Source organism: Ptychodera flava, chromosome 12, assembly GCF_041260155.1.
Source record: "Ptychodera flava strain L36383 chromosome 12, AS_Pfla_20210202, whole genome shotgun sequence".
Classification (NCBI taxonomy): domain Eukaryota; kingdom Metazoa; phylum Hemichordata; class Enteropneusta; family Ptychoderidae; genus Ptychodera; species Ptychodera flava.
Window position 1 is genome coordinate 32,049,113 of NC_091939.1, and position 24,139 is coordinate 32,073,251.

Consider the following 24,139-nt stretch of genomic DNA (forward strand, 5'->3'; position numbering starts at 1 on the left):
TAAATTGACTTTATTGTAATACCCCATGACCATCTTAACGGCCGGACGCCTTCAGCGGCCCTGTTCAGTAAAGTTTACTTCGTGCAATGGCCATGATCGACCCTCTTTTTACCAGCAGGCCACCTTTGGTTGCCCACTAGAATAAAGTTGACTTTACGTAATGGCCCATGACCCTCTTAACGTGACCGGAGGGCTGCCTTTGGCGAACCACTCCAATAAAGTTTACTTTATACAATGTCCATGGACATAAGTTGTCTATGGAAATGAAGTTAAAAACTGCCTTACAGTCGTCCTAATTAACAGACGTTTGCATGGATGTGGCTGAGAAGTTTGTACACTGGCATCTCTGCTACACGAATAAAGTGCGCCGCGTACCGGAGTTCAAATCCAAACCGTGCGGGTAAATTTGACATATGGGTTTTGGTTATTTTTCAAGGGGGGGGGGGGGTCATCATTGTTTTTCGTCTGACAAAGGGGGGGGTCATCCTTTTTTTCACGAAAAATGCAGGGGGGGGGTCTATATTTTTTTGAACACCGGCGACAAGATTTTGCCGCCCCCAGGCCGTAAAAACTGAACGGTCCCTAAATATGTATCGACCAATCAGAGGGAAATATGAGATTCAATCCACGTTTCTGGAGTGTACAAACAAACATTTGGAAAATAGTGCTCCATTTTCTTGACAAGCATTTCATAAAGAATCAAAGCTCTAAAAATATCAAACAGACAACACCCGCATTGACTATATAATATAGCCTATATCACCGCATTACAAAAAATGAATTATCTAAATACTTTTGGGATATCAATTCAAAAGGCAACCGTTCAGTATATCGTGATCGACCTATCTAAAGCAACTGGTTTTAGAGGTTAATCTTACAGATGAAATCTACACCTTGGTTTAAGGTAGAATGTGCATAGGGAGATACATTGGGAATCTCAATTTTTTACGATACCGTTTAGGTCTTGTGGGGATCCATTGTGAAGCTCATTGAACAACTAAAGTTTCTACTGGCTAAGTTGTTGAAATCGAAATATTTTTTCCAATCGAGCTATCATACACAGGCTTTGCGGCCATATTGAATTTCCATTCCACTTGAATCTATGTGAAAAGTGTATGTTTTGTTTTAAAGTGCGTAAAGTAAGCCTCCAATGCAGTACGGGACCCAGTGAATATGGCTGGAATCTGCCATACAGAGCAAAATCATGGTAGACAACGTTAGCGCTAAAGTTTTTGGTGTTCCGAGAAAAGAACAGAGCAATAGGAAAGTATACATACTAAATCATATGGAAACAATAAAAACAATACTAATCACCGTGGATGTGTGATTATGGAGGTACAAGTCAGGCTTGGTGGTTTGACTTGTATTTATTGTATATGAATTGCAGGGCCATCAGGTAGGCCAGCTCAGTTGCAGGAGGGGGAGGGGAAGAGTTCTTTTTGCATTGAACTTCAGAGAACGTAAATATCAAGACATGAGAACATCAAGGAAACAAGAAGGATTCGAGTATTTTTCAAGTAAATCACTACAAATGTCTCAACTTTCATTACGATAGAAAAGGTGTTTATGGATTTGTTAGAGCGACACTGATCTGACTAGCCCAAACAAACAAACAAAAAAGAACAATTCTCACAGTCATCGTTCCTGCTCTCTAATTTCATCGTTAAACTATATGTTTCGCCGACTGAATACGATAAAATACGTTGACGCCCATCACTGATATCCATTGTATCAATGCTTTCTTCTGCCATTTGAAAGCTAAGGGCAGAATTAAAGATCTATCAACGGACTGTCTGTACCCGCCGGAGGTTTTCATGTGGCCACTGCCTTAATTGGGACGGATTGGCCCGGCCAGGAATCGCGCCACCAGCGTTAGTTAATTTGGTCCGATTTTTTAGTAAAAAAGTCAGCTTTTGTTGACTTAGTCGTTGACATAACGATAAACAGCATTCCTATATTAGAGATCTAGTGTTGGAGATGACCGTGACAGTAAGCCAGATTTTGTGCGTTGTCTGACAGGCTTGAAATCCGAGCTTTCGTAATGGCAAGTAAAGATTTTGCTGATCGTTTGTTTTTATCTCAAAATTCACCCCCTTTTGGCCTTTGAGAGCGAATTTGAAGAGAAGTGCACTCTAGACCCTTTCAAGGCATAACCATTACTTTTACATGAGGGTGGCATGATCGGCACAGGTGAATACTTCGAGCAACGATGCTAATACTTTGATATCGAGTTTACACAAATGCCTTGCGGGTCACAAAACTAAGATTTTTAACATAGCGTCCTACTTAAATTTTTGAAACCATTAATATAATATCAGAAATTATATTGAGAGAAATTAATAACGTCTCTAGAGGCCAGTGATACTATACTATTTACAATAGCAAAACCTAATTACCGAATTAAAATTCTTGTTCGATAGTGTTGTAACCTTCAACCGCTGAATTTCCTAAATATTACATGAATTTCAAAATATTAATAACTATGTCATATCATTCATTACCACAACATAAATGGACTCTGCCATTTCCAAGATACAGCTGCCCACTTCACCAACACCGTTTATAGTTGCATAGAAACATTAAGCGATACTGCAAATAGCGGAGAATAGGTTTACTGTTGTTCTTGAAGTGACGGTGTCAAAACAAAGAAGAGACATTTTATTTCAGTTAAGATATTGTTTCTATTCAGGCCAAATCATGTAGAGTTGCAAAACTATGCATATGCTAATTTCATGGACAGATGTTCTACCCTACCAATCAGTTAGCGTCAAAGAAGTTCAACGAAGGGTCAATCTTGGTTAGACTTACGTAAGCAATAGAATAGCATGCCATCTCTTGACTTAGCGTATTTTTGATCATAGTTATTGTTATTGCATCATTGTTTGACTTATTTTGGTTGACCATATTCAGTTTTGTTCGATATTTTTAGGAGCATTTTGCATTTTTTGGTTCTACGCATTCTTATTACGGCTCCAAATGTTTGAAATACTCGTTAGGCCTATTTGATCTTACTAGTTATTTTATTTTTGTTTGTGTTTGCGTAGATCTTTCAGAAATAATGATGCGATCTGTTCATTTTACGGATAGGGAACACCTGATATGATTTTTATTTGAATGGGATACAGATCAGCGTTGGTTGTTTTATTGATATTTATTGTAATTGCATTGTAGGGCCGTCAATCAGGCTAGCTCAGTTGGGGGAGGGTAGAGGTGAAGAGGTCTTTTTGCATTGAACTTCAGAGAACATAAATTTCAAGACATGAGAACATTTGAATCGCAAGGAAACCAAAAGGATTAGAGTATTTTTTCCGTAAATCACTGCAAATGACTCAACAACATTCGTCAAAAGAACAGGCGTTTATGGATTTGTCAGAGCGACACTGATCTGACTAGCCCAAACAAACAAACAAACAAAAGAAAGAACAATTCTCGCAGTCATCATTCCTGCTTTCTAATTTCATCATTAAAATGGTGTGTTCTGCCGACTGAATACGATAAAATGCGTTGACGCCCATCGCTGGTATCCATTGTATCAATGCTTTCTTCTTCCATTTGAAAGCTAACGGCAGAATTGAAGATTGATCAACGGACTGTCTGTACCCGCCGGAGGTTTTCATTTGGCCACTGCCTTAATTGGGACGAATTGGCCCGGCCAGGAATCGCGCCACCAGCGCCAGTTAATTTGGTCCGATTTTTAGTAATGTTAAACAACATTCCTATATTTAGGCCTTTGAGAGCTATTTTGGAGAAAAGTGCACTCCAGACCCTTTCAAGGCATAACCATTACTTTTACATGAGGGTGGCGAAGATCGGCACAGTTGAATACTTCGAGCAACGATGCTAATACTTCGATCGAGTTTACACAAATGCTTTGCGGTTAACGAAACTAAGCTTTGTGACATAGCATCCTGCTTTGTTGAAACCATCAATGTAATATCAGAAGTTATATTGAGAGAAATTAATAACGTCTTGAGAGGCCAGTGAAACTATTATTATAGCAAAACCTAATTACCGAATTAAAATTCTTGTTCGATCTTGTTGTAACCGTTAACCTCTGAATTTCCTTAATATTACATGAATTTCAAAATATTAATAACTATGTCATATCATTCATTACCACAACATAAATGGAGTGTTCCATTTCCAAGATACAGCTGCCCACTTCAGCAGATCAGTTGGTGTCAAAGAAGTTCGACGAAGGGTCATTCTTTGTTAGATGTACGTAAGCAATATTATAGCGTGCCATCTCTTTCCTTGCCGTATTTATTGACCATAGTTGCTGTTATTGCATCATAGTTGGACTTATTTTGATCGACCATATTCAGTTTTGTTCGATATTTTTAGGAGCACTTTGCATGTTTTTGTTCTAGGCATTCTTATGACGGCTCCAAATGTTTGAAATACTCGTTAGGCCGATTTGATCGTACTAGCCATTTTATTTTTGTTTGTGTTTGCGTACATTTTTCAAAAATAATGATGCGATGTGTTTATTTGACGGATAGAAAACACCTGATATTATTTTTATTAGATCAGGGTTTTCTCTCGACTGCGCGATTACGCAAATTGCGCATTTAGAGCCATTGTCTGCCCTGGAAAAGTTACTGATAGCGCGGAAATCGCGCACAAAACAAAGCAAAGACATCCCCGTGTATGAAGGTGACTGAAGCCCATAGTGTAGTGACCTGTGAATTTGCTGTTCTTTCTAGTCATACTCCCTCGGAAAAGACAAACTATCCCCTGTCACTCAGCTTCGCTGACATGCATGACGTGGAGTGTACAAATCGAAAAGAACAGCCGACGATATATGTGCAGTTCGGTCTCCATGGATACTGGAGCAATATTATTTTATGTTCATGGTTTGATAGCGCTAACGTTTGATCGGCGCATATATTTTCATGGATATAAACCCCCAAAGTCAGACCAAATCGCATGCAAGGAAACAAATAAGTCTGAGTTGTGGAAACCTGTGGTAAAAAATTGACGGAAGATGGAGAGCATAATTTTTTTATTATGAGCACAACAAAAACTGACAAATACCATTATGTCGATGTTAGAAAGGGTGCTCAATTCGACATAGATGACGAATCTAATTTTGGTGACGATTGATATCGTCATGATATCGGCGGGGATGCGCTTCCTAAGAGACAAAATCAGCATAAACAGTGACTGCCCCCTAAAATGTCAAGTCTGCCCCCTAATTTTGATGAAAAGGGCAGAAATCGGCCCTTTCAATGAGCATACAAAGAAAACACTGCTAATGTCAAAATAGAGCAAGCCATACATTAGACTGAAAGATCCGTCGCTCGAGGTCGCTCCCCGGGCTCCCCTCGTAGAGAGCGCCCTCGAGCGACGGATCTTTCAGTCTAGATACAGTGATCAAACTGATCAAACTGATGATAACGTTATCGATAAAAGATAACACATGCACTTTGATATATTGGAGGAAAATTTACATTGAGCCGCGTGGTATGTTACGTTCACCACACAGCGTTTGATATCTCCCCCGTGATGATTGAGGAGGCTAGGGAAAATTCTGCAGCTGAAAACATCACATACGCAGTCGCAGATGCTATGACGTCATCTACGTATGAGGAATACAGCAACTCCTTCGACAAAGTTGTGGCATACTTTGCTCTACATTGGATGAAGGACCTGGAATCTGTTTTAACTGGTCTCTATCAGAGTTTAAAACCTGGTGGATTGTGTCTTTTGAATATCTGCAGACAGGGTAATGATACCTTCACAGCTATTGGTGATTACGTCAGCGATCAGAAATGGTCACAGTACATGGAGGTAACGTTCGTGCCTAAATTTTTCTTTCCAAATGCCGTTTCTTGTTGAAGATGTTTATATAAAGAAGTCAATTAGAAGACTTGCTTCATACCTACATGTTTTGGCATGCCAGACTCAAAACACTGCTAGACCCCAAAAGGACAGGTACAACCCTTGAACTTGATAGTGGATCGCAGATTTTTCATTATTTCTCCGACCTTTAAGAGAAGTCACACTAACAATGAAAAGTGAGTTAGGTATTTATGAAGTGAATATGATTAGATGACGTTCGTGTCAAACAACGATGATAAATTCCACTTTGGAGTCTGAATATACTTCTTATTCTTTGTACAAGGGGTATGAATATGGATACTATCCTTTCCATGGTGAATGTGATGACTTAAAAAGGACCATTGCTGATATTGGATTCAAGGATATACATTGCACATCAGAAATCAGAAACCGTCGCTTGAAAGGGGAAGAGACAGCCAAAGGTAGTAGTTATAGTTTTCATATTCTACCAATGATGTCAATTACCAGCTAGCATTCATCTCAAGCCCATCACTGTACATAGAAGAGAAAAGTGTGATCTGATATGTTTAATTGCATTTGCGTAAGGGTATCAATCATATATTGACACGTACACTGTGTTCCGAACGCATGCCTCTACGGCAGATTACACCTATGATTTGCATTGGGCAATGTGTCAGTGTGTTGGAATCCCGTCCAAATATTGGTATTTGATTAAAGGAAAATCAGATTGATCTACTTGACGTTTAGTCGTTCGATCGTTCTGCAAATGTGCACTTATTGCAACATTGCGTAATAATATCTTCTTGGGCATTCCATGAAGTCTTAGGATTGATTTGACGGGTGCAGACATACAATTATTTTCAACTTTCAGGATTTGGCTAGCTGTGATAATCGCAGCGGTGCTGTGGCGTCTATCGAACCGGTTCTGTGGCAATGGCCCTTGACCCGAGCGCGATAGATAGATGCCACAGTACCGCGGCGATATCACAGCTAGGATTGGCATGTCTTTCAAGGATGGGATGATAAATGCAGTCATTTTTCCTACAGAATTGTATACCTTAATTAACTTTGCATTCATGCTTTACCAATGTTCACTACGCAGGCTTCTGTTTCGTGTTTGACAACACTCCCTGAGTCTAACCACCACTCCCTTTAATGCTTGCCTCCCGATGGTAAGTCACCTGTCGTGAAGTTTAACAATAATTAATATTCCTTACTTTTTAGGATATTACAAGTCATTTTTATGGGCCAGCTGAGCAGAATTTTTAAAGAAAGACAGCGAGAGTACGTGGAAGGTGCATTTAAATTTGTAGCTGATAGGGGACAGAAAGATGGAGATGAATATGTTTTGACGTACACACTTCTGACAGCCATAGCAAGGAAATCATGAATATGTTTTCGTTACGTTGTAATAATCCAGATTCCATATTAGGGTAATGCAGATGTCAGGTCTACGGTAATTCAGAATCAAGGAAATAATCCGGTCATATAGAATTGTAATCTATTTTAATTGGACAAAATCGCGTCATTTAGCCGCTGACCATCCAACCTTTGCATCGGTTGATTGATGGGAAAGACCTTTTTTGGGAAAAAATGAAGGATTCTTATGGTGATTTAATGATAATTGCCACGAGAAAATCGTCATTAAGATTAAGATTGTACCGCCTAATACTACTTTCTCACACAAATCAGGTTCAAAGATTTCTCCTTACTGTATTTGGAGATATCCTATGATGAGCAATTGGATGACCACTATCAAGTTTATGATTTTCTCTTTCAACCTTGAAAGGCAAATGTTCAACGAATAAAAATGTGAGGTATAGTTCGTATTATTAGCTTGTATACTCGCCTTTAATTTTTCCCAAAGCTTGCAGCATTGATGATTTCCACCTTATGGTAATTAACAGAATAGTTTCATGCTGCGACGCAATGTCGACTTAATGTAGTATGCACCTCGAAAGTGAAAGACAAACTTTTGCTCTAACTTTCCTCAAGGAATCTTTCAATCATTCTCTTTCAAAATCAAGAATAAAAATAGGGGGTCACCGTGCAAATTTTGGTACTAGAGAAACAAATTACCCAAGATTTACCGATATTAGAAATTCAAAATGGCCGCCATCCCTGTGTTAACTCTATGGAGAAAAATAAAAATTTTCGAATTTCGAAAAACTAAGCCGGTAAAAAGTTTTCTTTCACCAAGAGCTTTAAAATGAACCCCCACATGTGGTACATCAGAAGAGAATTGTAAAAGTTTGAGAGTCCGAATGTCTGTCCCCGAGGTGCGTTCTACCTTAAGGGAGCGTTCAGTTTTTACGGCCTGGGGGGGGCGGCAAAATCTTGTCGCCGGTGTTCAAAAAATATAGACCCCCCTGCATTTTTGTGAAAAAAAAGATGACCCCCCCCTTTGTCAGACGAAAAAAATTGATGACCCCCCCCCCCCTGAAAAATAACCAAAACCCATATGTCAAATTTACCCGCATGGTTTGGATTTGAACTCCGGTACGCGGCGCACTTTATTCGATGCCAGTGCACAAACTTCTCAGCCACATCCATTGAAAGTCTGTTAATTAGGACGACTGTAAGGCAATTTTTAACTTCATTTCCATAGACAACTCATGTCCATGGACATTGTATAAAGTAAACTTTATTGGAGTGGTTCGCCAAAGGCAGCCCTCCGGTTAAGAGGGTCATGGGCCATTACGTAAAGTCAACTTTATTCTAGTGGGCCACCAAAGGTGGCACGCCGGTAAAGAGGGTCGATCATGGCTATTGCATAAAGTAGACTTTACTGGACAGGGCCGCTGAAGGCGCGCGGCCATTACCATTATTCAGTGCGTGATCCCAGGGGTCCCTCAAAAATGTTTCTAATACAAGCCGCGGCTTCGATTGGGAATTTTACAGTAAGATTGCCGTGGGGTATTACATAAAGTCAATTTATTGTAGTGGGCCGCCGCAGGCGGCCCGCCGGTAAAGAGGGTCAATCATGGCCATTGCATGAAGTAAACCTAATTGGAGTAGGCCGCCAAAGGCGTCTGCCCGTTAAGAGGGTCATGGGTAATACATAATGTATATTTATTGTAGTGGGCCGCCGAAGGCGGCCCGCCGGTAAAGAGGGTCAATCATGGCCATTGCATGAAGTAAACCTAATTGGAGTGGGCCGCCAAAGGCGTCTGCCCGTTAAGAGGGTCATGGGTAATACATAATGTATATTTATTGTAGTGGGCCGCCGAAGGTGGCCCGCCGGTAAAGAGGGTCGATCATGGCCATGGCATAAAGTGAACTTTATTGTTGGTATTATGTTTTTGAAAATGTGGTGACCCCCCCTTTCCTACCAGTGAAAAAGCGATGACCCCCCCCTTTGCGGATTCCAAAATTATGATGACCCCCCCTGGATTTTGCCGGGGCCCCCCCCGGCCGTAAAAAATGAACGGTCCCTAATGTCGCAGTGTTCTCGTTTCCTCTGACAGAGCCACAAATGGTGTAGGGAGTCTCGTACAACTTCTTTCATGACGGGTCAAGAATTTTGGTCAATTTGTGCACAGGAAGAAACACATACGCTGATCACGGAGCATAACTATCACAGAGCCTGTCAATTTAGAAGCAGCTTAAAGCCGTGAAAGACAAAAATTTCCAATCGCCTAAAATATGAAGTTAGGCCAAACAAAAAAATATGTGCTGTTCCGATTACATGGTTTTAAAAAATAGGGTAGGTAGGTAGGGAAATTTTTTTTTTCATTTTTTTTTTATTTCTCAATGTGCATTTTGTACGCGTTCAAACAAACTACCAGTGAACAATTTCCTCATGAAACGCACTCAAATTGAATACCAATATATTAAAATAAAATATTCATCAGTAGAATTGAAGTGTGTGGTTTATTAGACTGCCATGGAAATTGATATGGCTGAATAACAATTCTTTGACACGAAAGTGAACTGTTTATCTAAAGGTAAATCCTCAGCTTTTAGCAGTCACTCGCAAGAAAAACGCACATGCTTTACGTTGAAGTTGTTTGTAGCCTCGCCAACCTGTATATTTGTCTGTTGTACTTACAACCACGCCCCAGCAGCATCACTGGCACATTCAACTTGAATAGAATACATTTTACATTCAGAAAAACCTGGATGGTGTTCCTCCAAAATTTCTTCGAATGTTCGGTTCTGTTTAACAGAAGACAAAATCGACCTTTCTTCACCATGATCGCATTTGCGAAACAAAATTGAGTACACGTTATGTCCATCGCGAGTCACCATTTCGTTTGAGACGAGGCCTGCTATAAGTAGGCATACCAGGCCCTTTTTGTTCTCGGTTAAACTTACTTGAATTGTATGTTTTCTTGAAGATCTTGTCTCAGGATTCAAAAAACTGTTTGAATAATGGTTCTATCTTGTCTACTTCCAGGGTTACGATTTTTTAGAATTAAAATATGCTCGATTTTTTGACAAAAGGTCAAAAAATTTCAACATATGGCTGAGAGTCATTTTGTGGGTATCCCTATGAAAAAATATAGTTGTATAATAACATTAATTCTCTAACTAATCTGCTTTAAAATACTTTTTGTGCAATATATTGTAAGAGTACGGTATAAGGAGCTTTTGTTTTCTTTTCACAGAGACTTGAAAATGCCAAAAATTTTGTGAGACAGAGTTGAAAATTAATTGGAAGGCACCGTGTTACGTGTATACTACCAGTCAAAAAGCTATTTTCGCCATTTTCAAACTACTGTAATTTTCAGAGTTTTTAAGCTAGCTCTGTCAAATTTTGGACAGTTAAACTTGAGTAATAACAATTAGATCTGTAAAATTTCTTAAGTGTTACATTTGAGAAATTCTGATATTCAAAAAACCAAAAATCATAGGAATATGAATAAAATAAGTCATTGTTCAACTGATCAACTCACAGTACAGAATAATCCCCCTGGAGCTGTCCTTTTTTACACAAGAATATTACTCCCCCCTAAAAAGCTGTCATCTTGTTGTAGTCAATTTTCCTTTAGCATTGAAATCTAGAGCCAGGGTTATGATTTTTTCTTTCCTTCCTAGATTTTTCATTCTCTCTTCATTTGCCCGTCTTTCAACTTGTCTTGTTTATCAATTCCCGATTCCTGCACTACCCCTATCTGTCATTTTCCCCAGTTTACGTTTAAGGTTGTTTACATACATTTATTATAATAATAACCATGGCATGCTGACTTATTCCCATACCGGTACATCATTGAAAGAGTATTCATTTCTGTTGTCAAATATCATTTTGTAAATTTTGTGTAACATCAACAGATGAAAAATGAACACAGTTTAATGTTCGCAAAACTACATGTACCAGGGTTAACGTTTGAAAACAGCTGATTGTAGCGTTGGCAGTTGGGGCTGTTCAACGAAGTACGTACGTACGGCAAAATTCACGGTAAATTCCGAACGCACAGATTTTGAAACTACTCAGAACTGACCTTAACACACAGTTTTTGGTGTACGGGTTTATATTGTAATGATAGAATGACTATAAAAAGTAAAATTTACCAAAATTTTGCTCGATTCACTATCACAAAACACTTCCGGGTTTTCACTTGGCCTGCATGGCCGCGCTGTGCATGGCGCGGTTCGGAAATGACAACAACAAGGTAGATGAATGATTACATCAAAAACGGCCGAGAAAATGCTTCAAACTTTCCAAAATTTAATATAACAGTTGCTGTTTGGTATACTAACTCCGATCACTGAAAATTGTCCCTGCATTTTAGCGAAAACCCACCCACAAAACGCCGTTCAGGCACTGAACAACATACTGTAACGAGCCATTCCATTCTAACATAGGAAGTAGTGGCCTGAGAAATGTGCGTGCCCCAGTACGGCACGCTGCAGCGCTGTATGGCGAAAAATTATGCTGGATTTTGAGCGCTAAAATGACACGATACTTTTTTCTTATTTTCAAAAAAATCCCATGGTAGAACGAGCAGTTGAATTGGAATTTTTTTTATCGATAATTTTATTGAATTAGACCCAACACTTTTTGAGATACAGCAGTTTGAAAACCGGACACCGTTCGGTGTGCAACAACTGTCAGTGTCGATGTCATCATGTCGCAAGTTTTCATGTTTTCATGAGCGTCTGGCATCACTTCTAGAAGAATGACGTATTAGTTCTCGCGTGATTCGCGCGATTTGTCATAGTTCTCGCGTGATTTCATGCGTTTCACGTTTTTTCATACCGTTATTTTTACTTCCGGGTTTACGAGGCTCTAAAAAGTCTAGGGTCGGGGGGTTAAAATTGGGTTGGGTCGGGTAATCGGAACAGCACATATTTTTTTGTTTGGCCTTATACGATACTTACATAACTTGTTCATACATTTGTCTATACGTTATAGACATACAAGAAATCACTGAAGATTCTTCCGTTACAAAGTTCAGAATTGATTAACATATACTGTTGATAATACTAGCTTTAGAGGTATTTAATGTTCATTTCAGGTGTAGTGTACTATCAAATTTATAAAATACCAATTACTGACCTGCTGTTTGTTTTGACTTGAAGCCCGGGGAGCAAGCCAAGCTTTTCACCATTCTCTTCCCATTTTCCTCCCAGGTCTACGAAACGCTGTGGGTAATATTGTGTCCCTGAGGCCCATTTCACTTCTCTTTGCTTCTTCAGTTTAGGCCTGGCTAAGTGGGGCTGTGTCATTTGCTATTTTCATGACGTCCATACCGTGTACTCCGGACAGAGCAGAAAAGCAGGAAAACACACAGAACGGTTTGAATTTCAAACTGTATGAATCAATGAGGGTGGCATACTAGGGCAGGAGATTTGCTCTATTGAGGATTACAGACCTGTGACGAAACCATGCTTAATGCAATAGCAGCTGCAGTACATTTGCATAAAGAACTTATTTACGCCTCCAAGACGAAGTTCACAAGTGGGACTACCAGGTTTGCATGAGGAGGAACTTCTCCGGAAAATACTCTTCCATGAACGTATCGACAATGGCCATTGTAATTGTTCACAAGTGAATCTGAATCCAAAAGAGAGTTCATATAAATCTCATAAGACTGTGAAGATAAACCAAGCAGTGCTGATTGCAATGTCAGCGTGATTAGAAGTCAAGAAGCTGTAAATGTTTAAAAGTGTTTTTCAGGTTCTTGAGGCCTGTTTAATTTCAATAATAGATTTTCTAAACGTTTTGAAGTAGCTCGTTCTCAGCTTGTCCCGACTACATATATAGTCCTGCATTGTAGATGATTTTGATCAAATTCAGCTCCGCAGTTTAATTTAATCGTCAGCCATCATTACATGCAGCAAAACGCAGCACTGCGTATTTGAAAATGCCGTTGGAGATGGACTAAGAATCTGCGGTAGAACAACACTGACCAAAGCATGCATGTAAAAAGTTGCAGATAATGTAGCTTTCACACTAGAAAAAATGTTGAAATATTGAAATAGAAATATTATCCTTTAGCAATACCCTATTGCCGGGGAAAGACATGAAATTTGTCACCTTCCTGGAAGGGGGGATGACTCTCAATATTTGAAGTAGTGGTGGAGATTATGCGGGCGGTCACTAATGTTTATTGAGGCACACGAAGATTTTGCTGGTCCAACCAGATCAAAATAAACGAAGAATCCCTTAGACCTCTTAATGGAGCGTGTTCAATGACCAATATATAGTTCGTCGTTGCCGAGCAAAAAATATTACAGAAATTATGCAAAAATTATGCAAATTTGCTATCAAGGCTCCTGAGTGTCGCAACCCAACCTTTCCTGTATTGAGGTCAACTTCAATCAGCGAGCCCGACTACCGAGTTTGTATGGTATCAATAGTATTGTGACAGGTCGAAGTGACAGGTAGGTGTTCAGTTTGTGTTGTGCTTCATCCCTTGGCTGAGATTTTGGATTATAAAAAGGTTAAAGTGTATGGACTGATGAGCAAATGCTCAGTAAACTCTATGTGTGGTCCTCTGATTGCGACCGAAAAACGAAGGTACTAAAGCTCAGCAGTTCCTCAGGGGTTATGTTGTCTTATACCACACGAAACTTTTACTGAATTTAGTCGACTGGCGCTCTACATGCTCTCCAAGCTCGCTCTTTCGTTGGTTTCAGGTCACCATTTTGTTCAAAAAAGTCTATATTTTCGGCGCATTCTTTAGGATAAGACGACTCCTGTGAAGGTGACCTATTTTGCTCACCTTTTCACCAATGACCTCGATTTGCCTTCACTTTCAATCCAAAGTAGGTGCGCCATCTTTAAACCGTCACTGATTGGGATACTATTACACCGTCAAAGAAAACGACGATGAAAAACCCAGCTGTGGGAAACAACTCAGAAGCTCATATGCACAACTAAGTGTATACCGCTGTGATCGAACTTCACCCGTTAGTAAAAGCTGACAGTGAACGTGACTAAAGCTGAAAATTACGTACGCCATAACGCAAATCCTGGGTAGACTTCCAGGCCCTTGTACAGAAGTTCTTTTCTCCGTGAGAGAGCGACGAAACTGTCGACCCCTTTTATTGACAGAATGATGCACTTTTGTCTTTTAGTGATAGTGACACTGAGCATACTTATACATATCACCGATCGACTTAGTTTAGCCACTTGTGTAGAGGGAATTCTACAGAGCATGACCGTCTATTGGAATCGTCGTGTATTTGAAGGTGTCATCGGTCACAGTAACGAGGGGTCACAGTGCTGCTCAGAAAGGTGTTACAGCACAGATCGCCATTATCGTATATCGTTAGTAGTATTATAATCCATATGACTACAACGTGTCTCTAACTTGTCTTTTCCAGAGCGATTTCGCACTGTAGGGATTAGCTGTGTTTGTAGGGAATACGGAGCAAATGATGGTTTCTTTTGCATAAAAAATCGATTGTAAGAGTTAATGATATATATAGTCTGTTCAACATTGTAGCCATCAGTATAAATACTGATTCGATGGAAGCTAAATATCGACGCTTTTTGTCGCTAAAAAGTCATGAATCTGTTTAAATTGATTTCAGTATCATTTTAGTATCGCCAATTGTATTACCCAGTTCTCTTCACGTGCTTATATGTTACTTTTTCCAGTACTCTTCCTGGGTACGGAGATCACATTGATAACCATACGTCTGGGATCAAAGTCGGCAGCATGAATGATAAAATTGCGAAGACATATTGCCCGTTTCGATATGACCTTGCTCTAAAAAACATCAATGAAATCTCTCGTTCACTGAATCTCAACAAGAACGACAGTGTATTAGATGTTGGGTGTGGCCCGGGTGCACTTACCAAGCTTATGGCGGAACGTGTGAAATCTGTTACAGGTATAGTGTCCTCAATATGTCAATTCTTGGTCCACTCTTTACGTAGGTAGAAACACTAAGCTTGTGCAGACTGACAGATAAACTTACATTTAGTTTTAACTCAAAAAGATAAAATAGTGAAGTGCATGTAGTATGGCAATTCAATATGTGTGTGTATGTGAATGTGTGTATGTGTGTGCGGGAGAGAGAGAGAGAGAGAGAGAGAGAGAGAGAGAGAGAGAGAGAGAGAGAGAAGGAGGGAAGGTGCTTTAGTCTGCAATATACTTTCCCTGATATTTTGATAACTTGTACAATATGAGCAGAAGTCTTTTTTTCAGTCTTGACGGAAGTGTGACCTGATTAATTACTCTGCTAATTTGGAAACACACAAAGAAAACGTGTTATTCTTGTCATTGCTGCTATTATACAATTAACCAATTAACCAAATAAGCCTTTTGTGAACGATTATGTGCTTTCCCTTTAAATTGCATAAATGGAGAACAGAATATACCATAAAGATAGAAAGTTATTGAGAAATAGAAAGACAGCGGGTGTGACAATCGGCGTATAGTAATAAAGGTTACGGAGAGACTGACGGGACAAATGTAACATACAGATTAAGGCAGTGAGCAAGAGACTATAATATGAATCAAATTAATGAGGTTGTCCATGCAGTTACAAATATTCGTGGATATCGAAAACAATAGTACGTACTTTGATGATGAGAAAATACAGACATTATGGTATGTTGTATGTTATGCCTATATCACAGCGTTTGATATCTCCCCCGTGATGATTGAGGAGGCCAAGGAAAATTCTGCAGCTGAAAACATCACATACGTAGTCGCAGATGCTATGACGTCATCTACGTATGTGGAATACAGCAACTCCTTCGACAAAGTTGTGGCATACTTTGCTTTACATTGGATGAAGGACCTGGAATCTGTTTTAACTGGTCTGTACCAGAGTTTGAAACCAGGTGGAATGTGCTTTCTTAACACCAACCGACGAAGTAATGATACCTTTACAGTGGTTCTCGGGGACTTCATCAAGGATCAGAAATGGTTACAGTACATGGAGGTAACATTTGTTTCATAGTTATTCTGTCTGAGCTCAGGTACTTACTGAAAATGTCTAGACATGAAGAACACTTGGTTAGCAATTTAATATGCTGGAACCAAAAACACTGCCGCATTGAAAATTCAGAAGACCCTTATTGTACCATTGATGCATTACGGTAAGAATATATTCTTAATTTTCCGGAACCTTCTTAACTATAACAGAAGCAACGTTAGTAGATGGGCATTCTAGTATTCATAAAGTGAATATACAAGGGTGGTCTTCGTGCCAAGCAACAATGAAAAGGTTCTCTTTGCGGCCTGAAAATACCTCTATACGTATCCATTCTTTGCACAAGGGTTATGAATATGCATACTATCCCTTCGATGGAGACTGCGATGATTTAAGGAGGACCATGGCTGATGTAGGATTCCAGGATATACAGTGTACATTGGAAATCAGAAAGCGTCGCCTCAAAGGAAAAGAGGCTGCCAAAGGTAGTGGTCACATTCCACAAATCATGTGAATGACCTTTTAACATTCGTCTCAGGTTCATGTCCGTGGTTAGAAATAAATAATGCCATGTAAGGCATTGCCTAAAGAACACACTCATACATTGCTTTCCTGTGCCCGGCGAAAGCCCGTGAAACTACTTCCACCGTGACTGGCACCAGGTATTGTTTCCCTGCATCCATGCACCTTCAAAAATAAGATTTTCATGAAATCTCATCGGAAAAATGAATAACCGACAAATCGTTGTAAATACGTGCACAATGCAATAGTTCATGCGAATTAAGGACAGCTTATTCATTACATTTAGTGAATAGAATAATTCGGTATGCACCGTCTAGTCAAAGAAAAGGGGGTTTAGATGAATACATTCAATGTTTCCATTGTCACTAAAGGTGTGAAGAACAGCATATAAACATTTGTCCAGAGTTTTGAGAGTTGGTTTTTAATTTTCTTGTCATATTTTTTTCTGTAGTAAAAGCAGCATGGCTAACAAACTCCACTCTGCATTGTTTTCAGCGTGGATCTAACCGTTCTTCTCCCAACGTTTGTCTTCCTCTAGTCAATAAGCTGAGAAGAATCTTAACACGAAAACTTCTCGAACGTGACTTTTACAGGATTTTTCCAGGCATTTCTGGGTCAGTTGAGCAGAATTCCTCAAGAAAGACAACAAGAGTACGTGGAAGACGCCTTGGCATTTATGACTGAGATGGGACATCGAGACGGAGATGAATATGTTTTAACCTTTGAACTGCTGACAGCTATTGCAAGGAAACCATGAACATGTTTCTGTCACGTTGTGGTTATGCAGAATCACTCAAATTCGATCCTAAGTGAAATTTCTGTAAAATAAATATGATCATCAATATTTGTACCACCTTTAATCAAATTCCGGGTGTAACACACTTATTTGGAAAATTCATTACATATGCAAATTAGCAATTAATTGACATAATACTGTTCAACGTCTTTGTACAGTCTTTGTATCAAATGGTGTTTTTCCTGACTATTTGAAAATAGCTCGTGTTGTTCCCATCTATAAGAAGGGAGACACAGGACATATAGGAAACTATAGGCCGATTTCTATTTTGCCTTTGATTAGCAAAATATTTGAAAGAATTGTAAACAACCAAATCTTAAAGTTTTTGAGAATCATAATATATTTTATCATCATCAATATGGATTTCGAAAACAGCATAGTACCAAAATTTCTCTGATAAGCCTTGTTCAATACCTCTTACATGAAATGGATAAAGGAAACTCGACTCTAGGTCTATTTATCGACTTTTCAAAGCGTTCGACACTATCAACCATGATGTACTTATAAAGAAACTGAATTATTATGGTGTAAGAGGTGTGCCTCTCCGATGGTTTACAAGCTATCTATCTTCTCGTTATCAATTTGTAGATATGAAGGGTGTTTTCTCTTCTAGAAGGTTAATTTCTTGTGGTGTTCCACAGGGCTCAATCTTAGGACCTACGTTATTCCTTATTTATATTAACGATTTTTGTAAGTCTTCTGATTTCTTTGACTTTCGGTTATATGCCGATGATTCGAACTTATTTCACACTTTTGAAAAGAAAGATTGTATTGATTTAAATAGTGTCAGTATCAAATTAGAACAGGTTTCTCAGTGGTGTACCGCAAATAGACTGACAATGAATTTTACCAAAACAAATTATTTAATTATAACGGGTAGTAGGAATAGGATTGACACTTTTGGAACACTCACCATAAATGATACACCAATTTCTGAGGTCACTTGTTCTTCCTTTGTCGGGGTTACTATTGATAAATGTCTGTCATGGAAACCGCAAATTTCTATTGTCAAGTCTAAAATTAGTAAGTTAACAGGAGTATTTTTGCGTTTGCGCTCTGTTGTACCACAATCTATTCTTGTCACGTTATATAACTCTATAGTTCTTCCACATATTATTTATGGTCTGGAAATTTGGGGGAGTATATATCCAACGTACTTGAATGAGATTCTAAAAATACAAAAACGCATGGTACGAATCATAACTTTCAGCAATTGGAATTCATCATTAAAACCACTATTCAAGAAACTTGGTATTTTAAATATATACCAACAACATAGTTTACAATTAGCGGTTTTTGTCCATGACGTTTTACATGAGAGGTTGCCGACAGAATTCTCCGACTTTTTACGCCAATTTATCAGTCTCACTTCACCAGACAAAATGTTAGAAATGATCTTATAATTCCAAAAACCAAACATAGATTGGGTCAATTCAGTTTACAATTTGCAGGAGCAAAATATGGAATAGTATACCATTAAATATCAGAGAAATTAATTGCAGGTCACACTTTAAGCGGGAGTACAAATATTTTCTAAAAACAGAAAGTTAATCACACTAATGGTGTTTATTTATTTTAGTTATGACCACATGTGTTTGTATGAGTTGAGGTGATATGACAGAGTTATACAGTATGCCCTGTGATATGTTCTACTCAATGATAAATTGTAGTTACAGGGGTGGACTAGATTAGTTGCCATGCAGACAGCTATTTTCAACCCCTTTTCCCCATTGATGTATACTTATACTGTATTGGATGTTGTTGTAATCACCTACATTATATTTATATTCATGGGAATAAAGAATTCAAAAAACATCATTTGAGGACTGTAAGCGCATCATCTGTACCATTTTTAATCAAATTTTGATGTAAGAATTTCTGGAGCTAGCACTTTTTTAAGAAATTTCATTACATTTGTAATTATGTAATCAATTGACATGATAATTCTAAATTCCCTTGCGTGCTTTTACAGCACGGTGAGATCAATATATGTATCAAATTAAATCAAATTTGCTGCTTGTGTTTCTCGACATATCAGCCTTATTAGGAAAATTCATAAAATATGCAATTTAGCAATGAATTGACAAGATACTTCTAAATGTCTTTGTACACCATTATAGCACTGAGAGATCAACATCTATACTAAAGTTCGTCATTGTTGTAATTCTAAAGATGTCACCTTCATTACAAAAATTCATCAAATACGCAAATCAGCAATTATTGGACAAGATACTGCTAGATGTCTTTGTACACTATGACAGCTCCAGTATATCTGTAAGCTTACAGTTTAATCAAATTTGAATCAGTATGTCTCGAAATATCCCATTAATTACGAAAATTTTATTAAATATCCAAATTAGCAATTAATTGACACAATACTGCCATATGTTTTTGTGTGCTGTTTGAGCTCTGAGTGACCAACAACTGTACAAAGTTTGATCAAATTTCGCACTGTCTCTCTTGAAACAGAACGCTTTTTCAGAAAATAAATATATGTCAAATCAGCTCTTATTATGCATGCCACACCCAAAACAATGAAGTTGCATATGTATGCCATTGTGTATTATCCTTGCACCAAGTTTGAAAAGAATTGGCTCAGGCATGTCCGAGATATCTGCATGGACGGACAGGCAGACAGATCCACGCACGCATGCACACACGCACGGGCCCAATCAACAAATTACATTTACTTGGTACGCGGCCACTAAAAAGATATCATATGTACAGTACTGAGTGAAAGGTTTTTGTTCTAGCAGTATGTTCTTGCAGCCTCTCTCTCTCTCTCACCAGTGGGATTGCTTTTCTTCTCTCACACTCTTTCAAATTCTACACTAATTCAAACCATGTTTTCTGGCTTATATTCTGAACTACTACTACGGCTTATTGTAATGCAAAACTATGCTATGTCACATGGATTTCCTGTATAAAACTACATTTAGAATGAGATTGAATTTGTGACCATTTGGACGTATTACAAATGCCAAATTATATTGGTCTTGGTACTGGCTGCACCTGCATAAAGTTGCAGTGCTCAATATTATACAATATTCAAGGTATACTGTCACCTGTTCCAATTTTGCCACAGTTACCATGGAAAGAGATAATCTAATCAATCACATATTTTAAGCGGGTGGCCGCTTTTTAAAAACACATGGGCATTTTGAATACCAAAGAACGCCCCTGTGACCATATATGGGCATGTTTAGATTACAGGTGACTGTATACCTTTAAAGGTAGATCAAATTATCGAGCTCTCTACTTGTGAACGGACACCCTTGCTATTGCAACGTGACAAATATTACCCATGATTCCCTTGTATCGTCTCATGACTTTTTCTGTTCGACATACTAACATAATGAGAAGCATCTGAGTAATATAATAATATATAATAGTATCTAATAATAATCTAACAGTTAAAAGGTTTCAACATGACTGTATACTGGCCCCCGTCTCTTGTCTTTTCTCGGCAACGGTTATTTGCTGGTCTATGGACCATCGCGGTCACCCCCTTCATCCATGGATAATCCTGCCAATAACGCGACAGTCTGCTGAAGTTCATTCTCCATAGACATGGAGCAAGTCTAACATGACTCCTAAGTAACTGTAAAAATCGTGGCATGTAAATACAACAGGTCATATGCTTCTTGAAACGAAGTTTCGACCAACAAAAACAGCCATCTCCCTGAAAGGTTAACATGTAAATTCTTTGTGTCATATCATAATGCATCAACAGTTCAAACTAGTCTCCTTCGGGCTATGACCAAGCATGATTGACATTTCTGAAGCTAACGTGCTAAAGGCAATTGAATGATTTTGCATTACAGAACCCAAACATTTTAGACACGTTACAACATGATAGAAATTACAGAAAATTTTACGAAAGACTGATATTGATCGCACAGACATTTTAAAAGTTGAAATAAATAGTGTACCCTATAGTCGTTGGGGGAGGGGGCCAAGAATATTGTGAACAGCAAAATGAGCATTTGCGTCATCGCTAACCACATTTCGCGCACTGTTTTAAATAATCATGGAGCACGGTCACTTTGTTGAGTGACCGTGCATGGAGTACCCGACAAAACGTTGAAATGCAGAGCCAATTTACCGTAGAGAGTGGACCGAAGTTAAAATCTTTCAAAGCACAGGGTATGCAGCATCCAAATATCAGAAAATAAAATATTCCGGGAATATTATTTCACTATTTCGAGTTACTGATGCAGCGCTTGGAGAATTTTAGCACTGAAAGAAAAATAGGGTAGATCGACACATCATTAGACTTGGTTCAAGTCGATGAATTTCTAAAAATAATATCATTTGTACTAGTTTCTCTTATGTTTGTCCAATTTCATACAAACCAGTTCGGATGTTGGCATCCCAGGCCAGGTTTTCCTTGCGATTGAATACGTTACCTTTGAGTCTGCACAGTGGTGAGTTAGTTTCTGCCGGATTCCGGGAGAAACTCCCCTGTATAGCGTTCACCCCAATCACACGTTTCACATGAAAACAGAACAGAAATCATCGCGTTCACCTCATTCAAACATTTACAAATCACAGACTTGAACCAAATCTAAGCTATCACGTCACTGAGATGAAAACCTGGCTTTTTTGTTTTTAGAGTGCAGGAACAATGTGATTTGCAAAAAAGACTAAAAAATTTGCCATGTAAATTTTCTTCTTCAGTACCATCGCTAGTGCAGTCATTATGAGAGTCGCAATTTTTCTTTGTGTATTGATGTGACAGAATAGGTACAGACTGGATCTTAAAGTATACAGGTATAGTTGATGTAACCTTTTTGTTGTGAAGTATATTGCTGATATTAATGGCATCAATTCCTTTGTTAGTGAATGGAAGATGTATGAAATGACGATGATCATCAGTCATAGGTTCAGCACGAACAGGCTTGTATAGTCTGTATAGTGCAATATCAGCAATAATACTGACCAGTCTGTACGGTTGTTTGTTCGGATCTGTCAAAGACAATCCCAATGCATAGGCATGCAACCTTCTCAAGTCCTTGATGGAAAGAGCAAATAATGAAGTACGAATGTGATGGAGACCTAAAGGCCTCTGCAAATAAAAGAAGCAGTTCATGAAATTTGTCATGGCAGTTGGAGGTAGATGTATCCAATTTAGGCTGATGGTAACGCCTATGTCCATGACTACGCCTTCTACGGACAGAAGACTCAAATAGGCCCATCACATTCACTTCTGAACAACCAGGACTTGAGAGATTGCCTTTATGAAGAAAATGAAAATGTTATTCTTAATTCTGCTATTAATGATTCAGAAATCTTGAAAGCCTTACGTAAACTAAAATCTGGAAAGTCTCCAGGTACAGATGGAATTTCAAATGAAATGTTAAAATATGGGGGTTCTTGTTTACCTACTCCACTTTGCATACTCTTTAATACCATTCTCAGATCAGGTAGATTTCCAAATGCTTGGAAAAGGGCATTTGTGGTCCCAATTTTCAAATCTGGAGATACAAGTGATCCACCTAACTATACAGGGATATCTGTCAATAGTTGTCCAGCAAAACTTTTTACTTCAGTGTTGAATAGTAGGCTTATCGATTACTTAAGCAAACATAACTCTCTTTCACCTTTCCAGTCTGGTTTCAGATCAAAGAGGAGAACTGCTGACAATCTCTTTGTGTTACGTTCTGCTATCGAAAGGCAGGTATATTCTAAATCCTGTCATTCGAGCAGTAATCCCAGTCATAGATATCTTTACTGTTGTTTTGTAGATTTTCAGAAGGCGTTTGATAGAGTTTGGCGTACAGGTTTACTTTGGAAATTGAAGAAATATGGAATTGATGGCAATTTTTATAACATTATCAAGTCAATGTATAGTAATGTTCAATATTGTGTGAAAAGCAATAATTGTCTTACTGGTGATTTTGAGTCCAAAATAGGTGTCGAGCAAGGTTGTAATTTAAGTCCAACTTTATTTAATGTTTTTGTAAATGATCTTCCGTGCATTTTTGGTGATGATGAGGACTGTCCTCTTGATTTGAATTCACACCATATAAATTGTCTGATGTCAGCTAATGATCTCCTGTTGATGTAAGAAACTAGAGCTGGCTTGCAAAGTTACCTTGATAAGCTGCGTGATTTTCGCTGTAATTGGAAATTATCTATTAACATGAAGGAGACAAAAGTAATTGTATTTAACAAAAGTAATCATCTTGTAAAAGGAGTTACCCTTACTTACAATGGAATAGCGCTTGACTTAGTGAAAGGATACTGTTATCTTGGTTTTGTCATTACTCCAAATGGTAAATTCAAAGGTAATTTTCGTGATCTTAAATTGAAGGCAATGAAAACATTTTTTAGCCTTCGTAAGGGTCTTTTTCAGAATAGTTCACTCTCTGTAAAAGTAGCATTAGCACTTTTTGATACGTTAATTGTACCTATTATGACTTATGGCTGTGAAATATGGGGGCATGAAATTAATGACAAAGTTAATTTTCTTGATGATTTCAGTATCTCTTTCTAGAAATTCATTCTAGGAGTTTCTAAACATGCCTCAAATGCTGGTGTTATTGGAGAGCTTGGTATGTACAGTTATAAAACACATGCTCAAGTACTGGCATAGACTGGTTTTGACCGATGACATTTTACTTAAGTCTGCATACATATCATCGAGGTTTAATTCAAAATTGTCTGATTTTGTGT

The 24,139-nt window shown here is 38.4% G+C and overlaps 2 protein-coding genes across 3 annotated transcripts; both read left to right on the forward strand.

Annotated features, from left to right (window-relative positions):
- Positions 1-4,112: 4,112 nt before the first annotated feature.
- On the forward strand, positions 4,113-7,614 carry LOC139146336 (juvenile hormone acid O-methyltransferase-like). 2 transcript variants are annotated; one of them, XM_070717743.1, is made up of 4 exons: positions 4,113-4,218; positions 5,489-5,793; positions 6,128-6,266; positions 7,030-7,614. In XM_070717743.1, exons 1-4 carry the CDS (start codon positions 4,128-4,130, stop codon positions 7,059-7,061), a joined length of 567 nt encoding a protein of 188 aa, XP_070573844.1. In that variant the 5' UTR covers positions 4,113-4,127; the 3' UTR covers positions 7,062-7,614. The 2 variants fall into 2 exon arrangements, with proteins under 2 accessions (XP_070573844.1, XP_070573843.1); XM_070717742.1 differs by lacking the exon at positions 7,030-7,614 and having other exon boundaries at positions 6,128-6,689.
- Positions 7,615-13,516: 5,902 nt separating this feature from the next.
- LOC139146337 (juvenile hormone acid O-methyltransferase-like) lies at positions 13,517-17,762 on the forward strand. Its single transcript, XM_070717745.1, has 5 exons — positions 13,517-13,635; positions 14,858-15,093; positions 15,845-16,152; positions 16,490-16,628; positions 17,259-17,762. The coding sequence occupies exons 2-5, from the start codon at positions 14,919-14,921 to the stop codon at positions 17,420-17,422; spliced, it is 786 nt and encodes a 261-aa protein (XP_070573846.1). The 5' UTR covers positions 13,517-13,635; positions 14,858-14,918; the 3' UTR covers positions 17,423-17,762.
- Positions 17,763-24,139: the final 6,377 nt, after the last annotated feature.